Genomic DNA, 12,505 nt, shown 5'->3' with positions numbered 1-12,505 from the left:
TATATTTTAAATTTCTGATTTCTTAATTTATTTCTAATATAATGAAAAGTTGAAAACATGTTTTTTCCTAAAGTCTAAACTAAAGCAGTAAATAAAGCCTAAAGCCCTAAACTCCACTACTCCAGTAACCCTAATTTCTCTTTGTAATTTTTAATTTTTAATGTTATGGAATATAAACTATGTTTCTCATTTAGTCTTTTATATTTGATTTTTAATTATGTATTTAGACAAGTGTTTTTACGTTTGAGTAATTATTTTGTATTTGAATTTCATGGACTCGAACAAGTGTTTGTAATACGATAATAAGTTGCTTACAAAAATACAAAAAGACTCGAAAAAGGTTCAATTTTGACAAATCAAAGAGGTTTTGTATAAGACCCATTAAGGACCCTAGACCCTGTCAGATCCGTAGGGTCCGGGTCTGAAAATTCTAGACCCTTAGAGTCCGGATCCAAAAAAAATAAAAGGGTCCGAATCCGAGTCTGGCCAGACCCGCTTCAGACCCGCCCCATGACCATCCCTAGTTATGACATACTTCGTTCTGTTAGCTTTACTTGTCTTATTTGGTTTTTAACACTATTCGTCAGTTATTTTTATTATGAGATTTATTCTTAATCTATAAGTTACTACATAATCATGTGGGATCTTGTTTAATTCGTCTTATTGTAAATTTTATTAATATTAATTTTTTATAATTTTTACTCAAGCACAATTAGAGATATTTAAAATAAAAAACGTGCATTAGCAAATGTGCCAAAATTAAATGAGACAATTAAAGAGAATAGAAGTGAATATTAAATTCTAATCTTATTCGATACTATGTTCACGTTTATTAATATATTATAGTACTCAAATAATTTACCAGTAGTACTTAATAGTCCTGACCTGGTGGGTCCTACATGTATTAAACAATGATCTCACATATTCAGTAAAAAAAAAAAATAATATAAAGACGACTTTAGATACTGACTTGTAAATTTTTACATGTTGTACTATATCAAAGCGTTGAAATCTCAATGCTGCATACTTCTTAATGATCTTCTTATACTTAACCAAATTCCAATAAATCCTTTCCAATTTTCAATCATTCTACACTAATCTCAAATTACATGATGTTAAGAAACAAATCCATTACACTACATTTGAAAAAATTCCCAATATATTCTAGACAATCATGTTCAAAATCCCTGTTATCAGAAAATAGGTCTGTAACTTCTAGCAACACAAACATGTTTGAGTCTTTAAAAGAGAAAATGAAGGCAATACAACACCACCCGCAACCCCATCGATCATCGTTGCGTGTCGACAAGCATGAAGAGCCTCAATCGGGTGCGAGTAGCACAAATTTGAGTACCTATCTAGAACAGAAAATGAAAGAAGTAGGACAGCAAGATCAGAAAAAGAAAGTCAGCATATACCGTGTCCCAGCCAAGCTACGCAAGATCGATGCAAAATCGTACGAGCCTCATTTCATATCAATTGGCCCGTACCATCATGGTTCGCCTAGCTTGCAAGCTTCGGAGCAGCTCAAATTGCTCGCTTTAAATAGTCTTATTGGTAACTCAGGTACGCATAAAATTAGTGTCGATAAGCTGATTTCAGTACTACATAGCATCGAGCATGATGTTCGAGAGTCTTATTCCGAAGAAATTGGATTGAGTAGTGAAAAGTTTGTAGAAATGATGCTTCTTGATGGGTGTTTTATTGTTCATCTCTTTAAAGAACTTAACGAAAACGACTTCAATTCTTGTTTATCCCTTCTCCCTAAGAGATGGATGTTACCTGTTGTTCGTCGTGATCTAATCACTCTCGAAAACCAACTACCTATGATTGTCCTTAAGACAATTTACAAGGAAACACGATCAAATTCAAACAAGGAAACATCACTTGAAAGACTTGTACTAAACTTCATTAACCCATTAATGAGAAGAGAAAAGAATGTTCTAGAACAATGCATTATGGACTTAACCACTAGTAACAAAGATAAGTGTTATCATCACCTTTTGGATGTTTTTCATTCGAGTCTGAGCCTTCGAAAGGCGAATAGAGGTAAAGAACCTCATATGCATAGGTCAATAACAGAGCTAAAAGAGTCTGGTATCAAGATACGCGTGCGTGAGGACACCCAATTACTCGACATAAAGTTCAAGAATGGGGTGTTAAGGATACCCGGATTGCAGATGGACAATCATACAGGCAGTGTCTTAAGGAATATTGTCGCATACGAGCAGTGCCACCACGACTGCAAGCCTGATATGACAGCGTACTTATTCTTCCTCGACAAGCTCATTAACTCTGCTGACGATGTTGGACTAATGCACTACGAAGGCGTGATACAACACTCCTTAGGGAGCAACAAACAAGTGGCTAAACTTGTTAATAATCTTTGCGTCGAAGTCGAATATGATGGTAACGAGTCTTATTTATGTGACGTTGTAGAAAGTATTAATTTGTATTCTGGCCGTTGGTTGATTAAGGTTAAGACTAGACTTAAACATGATTATTTTACTAATTTGTGGGTTGGGATTTCGACATTAGCTGCACTTTTGATGATTTATCTTACGGTTTTGCAGACGAGTTGTGATATAATCGATGCTCAAGAAAAGTATTATAAGGGTAGGACGGGATTATGGTTTGGGCTTCATAGGTTCCTTCTTCATCCTATTCAGGGTGTTAAGGATACAAGTTGGTCTGCTTTAAGCTTCATTAATGGGGTTGTTTTTCCTAACAATTCTGTCAAAGAACCAACTCAACCAGAATTTTAAACTTAATGTTGAAGCATCAAGATATGTTATATATTCTATCAGATCACTAATCTAGTGTGTTGCACAAGAGAACTTATATTTCTAAATTAGTGTGTGCTTTTCAAGCTTAAATGAATTTGTTTCTATGTTAACAAATATTGTAATTTGACAAATGCATTGTGAAAATGCTAGAGTATGTAACTCAATTATCAGTTTGAGCTTTTGGTTGAGTTTAGGGGTGTTATGGGCCGAGTCTCCATTTTGAGCCTTTATCTGGTCTATTTTTAGAAGAGCTTTGTAAGAGTCGGGCTAAAAATGGGCCGGGCCTAAAACAGGCTCTACTATAATTAAAATGAAGCGGGCTATAAAAGGACTTAATAAGGGTCGAAAAGGAGCCTTTATAAATTGCATAATTAATGTATTGTTTAAATAGTACAAATTACAATGTCAATGAGTATTATTAATCTTTTTTCAATTTAATTATTATAAATGATAATTTAATTGTTATAAGTTGATAAATGAGGATTAAAATAATTTTTAGTAATGAAAATGGGTCGGATTGGGACGGGCCGGGCTTTATTTTAAGCCCATTTTAAATTTAAAGGGCCTTTATCCAACCCGATCCATTAAACACTCCTAATTAAATTGATTCCTTAACATAGTATACTCAATTCGCTAATCTACCTAAACCCGCCCCTAAACATTTCTAACTTCAATACAACCTACTCTCAGAGTTGAACCTGTGAAAAGTTATAGGATCAATTTTTTGGAGACAGATCCCGTTGCTGGTGCGTCTTTTATGTTTTTAAATATTATTGTTTTTACTTTGACTAAACTCAAATGTTTTTCATTAATCATTTTTTTAGTGCATGGTAGAACGAGGGATTGTAATCAAAAGGGCAGCAAAAATCAAAGACATGGCCTTACTTTTAAAAAAGTGATATATACTCTAACTAATATAAGATTTGATTTTAAGACGATAAGTTTTTAGTCATTTAGTTTGATATCGACTATTATTATTTTAAATCCACTAATGATTATTTTACACTAATCCTTTTTATTCTAATTAAATGTTCTATTTAATTTAATAATAATTTCAAGAAAAAGAGAAGGACAACATGGTAGGAGTTAGTAAGGAAAGATAAGGAAAAAATGATAATTTAATAATAATTGTGCAAATAATTGGATCACATAAGTCATATATAAAGGAAAATGATGACCAAATGAAAAATGGAGCATTTGATGTGAATAGGAGGATTAAGAGAAAATATACCATACTCTTAAAAGAAGAAATCCTCAACTTGAGAAAGACCTATACAAGATTATGTATAGCAAGTCGAGGAAAGGAATGTCAATCATAAAGGCTAAAAACATAAACCAATTAAATATAAATAACTACTGAAGGTGTAGAACACAAGTTTGACGTCTTCAAATAGTTTTATCTCTAGTCAAATCTTAAGATATACGCAATTCGCTCTAGCCATTCCCAATTTGTCCATCTCACTGTTTTCCTAAATCTACCATCCCATGACTTTTCGTACGATTAACTGTGATGCTTTCACCCTTCTCATAGGTGAGTCAATGGCCTTCCTTTACACATGCCTCCTTTTACCCCAAATATATATTCATGCATTTTAATATTTTTACAGTTGGCACTTTTTATATGTATTTTAAGGTATGATACCAGTAATTTTTATAAATTCTAAATACAAAATAGTAAGGTATAAGTCTAAGCAAGTGTGAACCACTTTTCTATGAACCTCAAGTGTGACTAATGTATTAACGTGTGACAAAACTAAAGGTTCAATGAGAATATAATGTCTAAGGAAAGATTAGTCCTTAATCAAACACATACTATATATATATATATATATATATATATATATATATATATATATATATATATATATATATATATATATATATATATATATATATATATATATATATATATATATATATATATATATATATATATATATATGTTGATGCACATGTGAATAAGTTCATTTATTACCTTTACTTCATCCTTAATTGAATTCCAAAGTCAATTATTGATTGAATATGGACTACCAAATCCATGCATTACTCAACTATGAATCAAAGGCTCCTCATCAACATAAATTATAAATTCGTTGATTGCCTCTAAGTTTTGAATATCATTTATTTTCTGCATGATTTGAATTATTCAATATGGGGAAAACTTCTGTCACCAAGCTATCTCTTCTCGTTGTCATCCTTTTTGCTTTCGCAACATGTACTACTTCTTGCATAACTATTTCAATTTTTATGTTTTGTTTTAATTGGATATGTCATGATATGTTATATGTTTTATGTCTTCTCATCAATTTGTCAACAAAATCTTTGTGCTAATCCAATGTAGGGGTGTTTAGTGCGCCAGGCCCTCATTTTAAGCTCTTATTCAACCCGTTTTTTGAAGGGTTTGTTAGGGTCGGGCCGAAAACGGGCTATACAATAATTAAAAATGAAGCGGGCTATAAAATGGCTTAATAAAGGCCGAAAGCGAGCCTTTGTAAATAACATATTTAATGTATAAATATTTTTTCAATTTATTTATTATAAATGATAGTTTAATTATTATAAATTGATAAATGAGAATTAAAATAAAATTTAGTAGTAAAAATGGGCTGAGTTGGGCCGGGCTGGGCTTTCAAAGCCTGGCCCATTTTAAAGCCCTCTTTAATTATAAATGGCCCTTGGCCGGCCCATTGAACACCCCTAATCCAATGAGTGGTTTTATAGTGATTGGTGTTTTCGTAATAGTGACAACTGTTCGAAATACTTTACATGTGAAGAAAATCTCACATGACTAAAATAGTGGGTTGTGGACTTGCATATAATGCTTCGTGAGCAATCATTTTAATATCATATGATTTTGAAAAGAGTGAACCTCATCAACTATATATGCAAGTCTACATTCATTTTCTGTGAGTTGGTGGGCCCAAGCCCACGGGTGCCCTGTGGGCATATCCACACAAATGGCCCACATGATGATTCAAAAATTGTCGCAGCCTAACAACAGCTAGCATGGATTTGCAAGTTATGTTGTAACTCTATTTTATGTGTAAAAACTTCTAGTCCTTGATTTCTTTTCATTAGCTACAATTCCTTTTCTAACATTATTTTCCGTTACTATTATTGTAGCTCATTTTCCATTTAGGGCAGAAGCAAGGCACAAGCATGTACAACACAAGAACCACCACCATCGTCGTGTAAAGCCTTCTCCAGTGACAATACCACCATCACCGCCACCACAAATATCACCATCTCCTGCACCAACATCAACCGCTGAAGACCTGCCAAACATTGAAGACCCACCAAGAGAATTAGCACCAGTTCCATCATACCCAGAACCAGCACCTTATATAGACATTAACAATTTGCCCCCATACCAAATCCACGGTTGTGGCTATCCGTGCAGCGACTCCAATGATTGTGATGCCCCATGCACAATATGTGGTGCAAACTACACATGTGCGTACGATGAACCTTACCCATGGCCCCCAATTTCTTCCCCACCTAGTGCAGATTCACTACCACCAGTACCAGAAGTCCCCCCGTACGAAACCCATGGTTGTGGCTATCCATGTACTAACTCAAACGACTGCGATTGGCCCTGCACAATCTGTAGTGCAAACCAAACATGTACTTATTTCGATATAGGAGAACCAGCTGTTCTTCCACCTCCTGGATACGAATATCCACCCTATCAGGTTCATGGGTGTGGCTACCCATGTACTGACTCAAACGACTGTGATTGGCCGTGCACAGTTTGTGGTTTTAACAAGACATGTTCGTATGAAGAACCCATGACACTGGCATCATTTGTGCCATCACAGGCACCTGAACCGGCTCCTTCACCCAGTTCAGGGGAGGACGAGGGCGATATAGATGCACCGAAACCTCCTTATGATATAGGAGTGCCAGCTGACCTTCCTCCTCCAGGACAGGAATATCCGCCTTATCAGGTTCATGGTTGTGGCTTCCCGTGCTTTGACGATAATGATTGTGATTGGCCTTGCACAGCCTGTGGTGCTAATAATACCTGCCAGTATGACTAGTTTATGATTTCAATACAATTTCAACACAATAAGAATTAATATCTAGTGATCCTGTATTTTACAAGTACTAACACATAATTAAGAGAATATCTGATCATATGATATACATGTATATTTGGATATTTTTCTCGTGTATTATTCTTAATAAACATCTTACCACATACTCAAATTAATTGTATTCTCTATTTCTGAGTAATTTGATTGGGAATAGCTTGTTAGAGTATATATATATATATATATATATATATATATATATATATATATATATATATATATATATATATATATATATATATATATATATATATATATATATATATATATATATATATATATATATATATATATATATATATATATATATATATATATATGTATATATATATATATATGTATATATATATATATATGTATATATATATATATATATATGTATATATATATATATATATGTATATATATATATATATATGTATATATATATATATATATGTATATATATATATATGTATGTATATATATATATATATATGTATATATATATATATGTATGTATATATATATATATATATGTATATATATATATATATATGTATATATATATATATATGTATATATATATATATATGTATATATATATATATATATATATATGTATATATATATATATATGTATATATATATATATATATGTATATATATATATATATGTATATATATATATATATGTATATATATATATATGTATATATATATATATATGTATATATATATATATATGTATATATATATATATATATATATATATATATATATATATATATATATATATATATATATATCATATTATGGGATTTAACCATCGGATTAAACTTTTGGTTGAGTTGGTTACTTGACATGGAAATTGAAGGCAACGTGACAGCCACGGATTAAAAAATCTCAACCACCACTCAAGTTCAAGTGGAACATTCCGCAATAAGTATGAGGAGGGCATGTGTTGCATCCACACTTCTAGGCCAAAAGGCTCTCGTGTAAAGGGCGTGTTAGAGTATATAACATATTATGAGGCTTTACTCGTCAGCTTAAGCTTTTGGTTGAGTTAGTTCCATGACATGGTAATAGAAGTCAGCATGACAAGAGGATACGAATTCGAATCTCAACCTCCCCTAAAGTTCAAATAGAATATTTCGTACCAGAGAAGGGTTGTGTTGCATCCACAATCTTAATCCAAAGGGCTCTCGTATGAGGGGGCATACTAGAGTGTTATGATGCATGAGTAATTGGGAAAACGACATGCTTTGCTCATTAAAAATAACATTATTTATAATACAAACCAACCCAACTAAACCCTAGAAGAATAAGCTTACAATAAAGGAAAAGATATCAAAGAATAATGACTTTCCTAAATACACAACTACTGGAGTCCTAATAATACTAGGTTCCTTAGCACACTCCCTCAAGTTGGAGCATGCAAATCACAAATGCCCAACTTGCGTAAAAGAAATTCAAAATGTTTTCTGCCAAGAGCTTTAGTCAAAATGTCAGCCAACTGATGGCCGGTAGGAACATAGAAAGTAACAACATTACCGAAAACCAACTTATCACGAATAAAATGACAATCAACTTCAATATGCTTCATACAATCATGAAATACTGGGTTTTTGGCAATATGAAGCGCATACTCACAAAATAATTTCATAGGTTTAGAATGAAGAATCCCAAGAGAGGACAACAAAGATTTTAACCACTTTAACTCACAAGTGGTTACAGCCATGGCACGATACTCAGCCTCAGCCGAAGAGCGAGAAACTGTATGTTGTTTCTTAGTTTTCCAAGATATAGGAGAACGACCCAAGAACACCATATATCCAGACAAGGATCGACGTGTTAAAGGACAAGCCGCCCAATCACTATTAGTAAAAGCTGTTAAACACATAGTATTCATAGACCGCAACAAAATGCCCTGGCCAGGACTACCTTTAATATAACGTAAAACACGAACAACAACTTCCCAGTGAGAAACTTGGGATCAATCAAAAACTGAGCCATAGTATGAACAACATAACTTAATTCAGAACGAGTAACAAAAAGACACACAAGTCGACCTACTAGACAACGTTACTGATCAGGATGAGCATATGGATTTCTTATAGCAAAGGCAAGATGATGATTTTGTTCCATTGGTGTATCAATAGGTTTACAACCTAACATACCAACTTCAGTCAACACATTTATCGTATATTTGCATTGAGACAAAAAAAATACCTTTTGCACCACGAGTAACCTCAATACCCAAAAAATATATTAAAGGACAAAGATCCTTCATATGGAAACAACGCACAAATATGCTTTAAAGCGAGTAATAAAATCATGAGAAGATCCCACAATAATAAGATCATCCACATACACAAGGATGTGAAGAGAACCATTACCCTTAACGTAACTGAATAAAGAATAATCAGCATATGATTTCTTAAAACCATAAGATTTCAAAGCATGTGACAGTTTGGAAAACCATTGGCGCGGAGCCTAGTTTAGACCATATAATGATTTGCGGAAATGACAAACCTTGCCAGATGTAGAAGTGTGATAACCGAGTGGAAGCTTCATATACACCTCTTCATCTAGATCACCATGAAAGAAAGCATTATGAACATCCATTTGATGCAGTTCCCATTTCAAAGAGGCAGCTACAGAAAGAAAGAGACAGACTGTCCCTATTTTGGCCACAGGAGCAAAGGTTTCATTATAGTCTACACCATGCACCTAACGATTATCACAAAACAACTAGATGACCTTTGAAACGCTCGACATCACCTTTGGATGTATATTTAATCTTATATACCCAAACATAACCAATAGCTTTCTTACCAGGAGGTAAATCCTCCAATGACCAAGTGCTATTACGTTCATGAGCATCTATTTCTTCCTGCGTAGCACGACGCCATTATGGATATTTGATGGCTTCTTTGAACGAGGAAGGCTCCTTTCTTGTGGTAATAGAGGTTAGGAAAAAATTATGATTATCAGAGAATTTTTCATATTGAATATAACATGCAATATTGAAAGGTTTACCTGAAGAACAAGAAGGAGCAGCGGGAGCGATGCAGGACATGGAAGGAGGGTCTATTGTAAGAGAGCATACAATATTTGTCACATAGCCCCGAAGCCTGGAAGAAGGAACCTTAGTTCGAAGACCACGACCCAAATCAGTTGTGGCACTGGAAGAACTGAGAGTGTCAACAGGTGAAGTCGAAGTAGGAACGGGAACAGGAACAGGAACAGGAGTAGAGACAGTCTGAGGTGCCCCAATAACAAAGTAGGAACATAATCAGTGCTTGAACTGGGCACAACAGCTAGTTCAGGCATAGTAGGAACATAAGTGGTCACAACGGTATCTTGTGCATCAGAATCATGTAATGGCAAATCATCATCCCATAAAGGGACTTGAGAGATATATTGCTCCCAATGAAATTTGTCTTTAGCATTCAAAGTTTCAGGAAAAGGGAATTGGTCCTCCATAAATTTCACATCATGACTAATCACATATTGCCTTGTCTCTAGATCATAACATCTCCAACCTTTCTTACCAAAAGGATAGCCCACAAAAATACATCTCCGAGACCAAGAATCAAATTTATCACAAACCCAAGATCGATTGGCAACATAACAGAGACAACCAAAAACACCCAAAGCACTATACGAAGGAGCTTGACCAAATAAACATTCATGAGGAGTCTTTCCATTTAACACTGGGTAAGGGTGAGATTGATTAAATGTACAGCAGCAAGGACACATTCCCCCCAAAAAAACTTGGGAAGTTTAGCTTGAAAACGCAAAGCTCGAGCAACATTAAGAATATGCTTATGCTTGCGTTCAACACTACCATTTTATTGAGCAGTATCAACGCAAGAGGTTTGATGTATAATCCCTTTTTTAACAAAAAATGGCGACAAGCCAGTGAACTCCTTACCATTATCACTTTAGAACATCTTAATCTTTTTATGGAATTGGGTTTTGACATAAGCATAAAAATTTTTAATCAAGTCACCAACTTTATGTTTACCAGTCATTAAATAAACCCAAGTTGCACGAGAAAAATCATCAACAATAGTAAGAAAGTAAGAAGCATCACTACTAGACAAAAATTTTTAGGGACCCCAAATATCACAATGAACCAAATCAAACAAATCAGATGCTTTATTGAAACATAAAGGAAAAGAATTCTGAGGTTGTTTTCCCATGAAAAAAAATAGAACAATCAAACATTCCACAGACATTATTTTTACCACAACTAAACACTAATGATAAGTGTAGTACTTTCATACTAGGATGACCTATACGCCAAAGTAAACTAGCATTTGGAACACCATCTGCATTAGCTTGAAATGAACAATCAGGAACAATTTGTAGCAGATAGACCCCATTACACTGCACCCCCGCTCCAATTAGGTTCTTCAAGTTGAGGGCTTGAATAATACAAAATTTGTGAGTGAAAAGGACATGGTAGCTATGTTCCTCCAATAATTGAGAAACAGACATGAGGTTACAAGTAAGAGAGGGCACATATAATACATTATGGAACACAAATTGATCAATCAACTTGATTATTCCTTTTTTCGTGGCTATAGCCTTGTTTCTATTAGGCAGACCAACAATAGAGTGAATATCACGTAAATCAGAGAAAAAATTTATGTTACCAGTCATATGATTCAAAGCACCGGTGTCAATTATCAAATCATTAAAAGAATACGTATCGTGAGGAGGAAGAAGAAGATTGTGCCCCTTTAAGAGCAGTCATATAAACTGCTTCTATTGTTCCTAGGTCAAAGTAAAAGCAAGAGTGCGATCAACATCTTGAATATCAGAAACACCCCCTTTACGTGGACCACCCATTTTAACAGCAAAAGCGTTGTGACTAGGAATACCATGACGACCACCACGACCAACACGTCCACTACGAGACCCACGTAGACCGGTATACCAATCAGGCACACCGTGAAGGTCAAAACACTTGTCTTTTTCATGACCAGTCTTACCATAATGGAAGAAGACCACTTTAGCACCAGCTCTACTAACTAAGCAAAGAGAAAAAAAGGTGGAAAATCACTGTGAATGTAAGACTTAAACAAAGGTTAAAAAGACATTTTAAGGCACCTTACGTTTATTCACCCAACTAAATTGTGTGCTTGTTACTCTCAATCATTTAGAGAATTGACATTTACACTTCTGTGTTTACTCTTTTAATAAAGAACACATAAAGGCCTTACGCCCTAAATCAAACTCTAATTACCCAATCAAGATAATCATTAGAGAATGTGTCGTTTGGTGTGAGTGCATTAGGTTTTTTTTCTATTGTGTATTTACTGACTTCATCATAGTAGGTTCTACAAGAAGTCAACACTCATAGCCAATTGACCTTTGTTACCTTATATAGTTCATTAAATGTGGTCTCATCAAAGAAGAGTTTGATTACAAAGACGGACAAACCCCTAAAACAATATTGTTACTAATCACTATATATCCTAAATCCATCATATACTAAGCTTTATGTTTATCTTAATTAACTATGTTTAATTTTTAATTTAACAGAAACAATAACATTTACGCGTCTATATATTAAGTTGGTATTGTTTATCATTCAACCAACTTTAAATATTTTCTCTCCCTCTTACTTAC

At 33.9% G+C, this 12,505-nt stretch overlaps 2 protein-coding genes across 2 annotated transcripts; both read left to right on the top strand.

Annotated features, from left to right (window-relative positions):
• The first annotated feature begins 1,112 nt into the window (after positions 1-1,112).
• LOC130825987 (UPF0481 protein At3g47200-like) lies at positions 1,113-2,801 on the top strand. The gene is made up of 2 exons (XM_057691449.1): positions 1,113-1,301; positions 1,398-2,801. The coding sequence occupies exons 1-2, from the start codon at positions 1,113-1,115 to the stop codon at positions 2,763-2,765; spliced, it is 1,557 nt and encodes a 518-aa protein (XP_057547432.1). The 3' UTR covers positions 2,766-2,801.
• A 2,101-nt stretch (positions 2,802-4,902) lies between these two features.
• On the top strand, positions 4,903-6,988 carry LOC130825874 (vegetative cell wall protein gp1-like). Its single transcript, XM_057691323.1, has 2 exons — positions 4,903-5,001; positions 5,910-6,988. Exons 1-2 carry the CDS (start codon positions 4,938-4,940, stop codon positions 6,824-6,826), a joined length of 981 nt encoding a protein of 326 aa, XP_057547306.1. The 5' UTR covers positions 4,903-4,937; the 3' UTR covers positions 6,827-6,988.
• Positions 6,989-12,505: the final 5,517 nt, after the last annotated feature.

The sequence above is a fragment of the Amaranthus tricolor genome, chromosome 10 (genome assembly GCF_026212465.1).
Source record: "Amaranthus tricolor cultivar Red isolate AtriRed21 chromosome 10, ASM2621246v1, whole genome shotgun sequence".
Taxonomy (NCBI): domain Eukaryota; kingdom Viridiplantae; phylum Streptophyta; class Magnoliopsida; order Caryophyllales; family Amaranthaceae; genus Amaranthus; species Amaranthus tricolor.
This window is presented reverse-complemented; position numbering and strand designations above follow the sequence as displayed.

What these genes read in the sequence shown, in the direction of transcription:
- LOC130825987 (XM_057691449.1), top strand. Translation starts at nt 1,113, where the DNA reads ATGTTAAGAAACAAATCCATTACACTACATTTGAAAAAATTCCCAATA. An exon ending in CCCATCGATCATCGTTGCGT is followed by an intron (nt 1,302 to 1,397) that starts GTCGACAAGCAT and finishes CAGCAAGATCAG; the next exon opens with AAAAAGAAAGTCAGCATATA.
- LOC130825874 (XM_057691323.1), top strand. Translation starts at nt 4,938, where the DNA reads ATGGGGAAAACTTCTGTCACCAAGCTATCTCTTCTCGTTGTCATCCTT. An exon ending in CCTTTTTGCTTTCGCAACAT is followed by an intron (nt 5,002 to 5,909) that starts GTACTACTTCTT and finishes CTATTATTGTAG; the next exon opens with CTCATTTTCCATTTAGGGCA.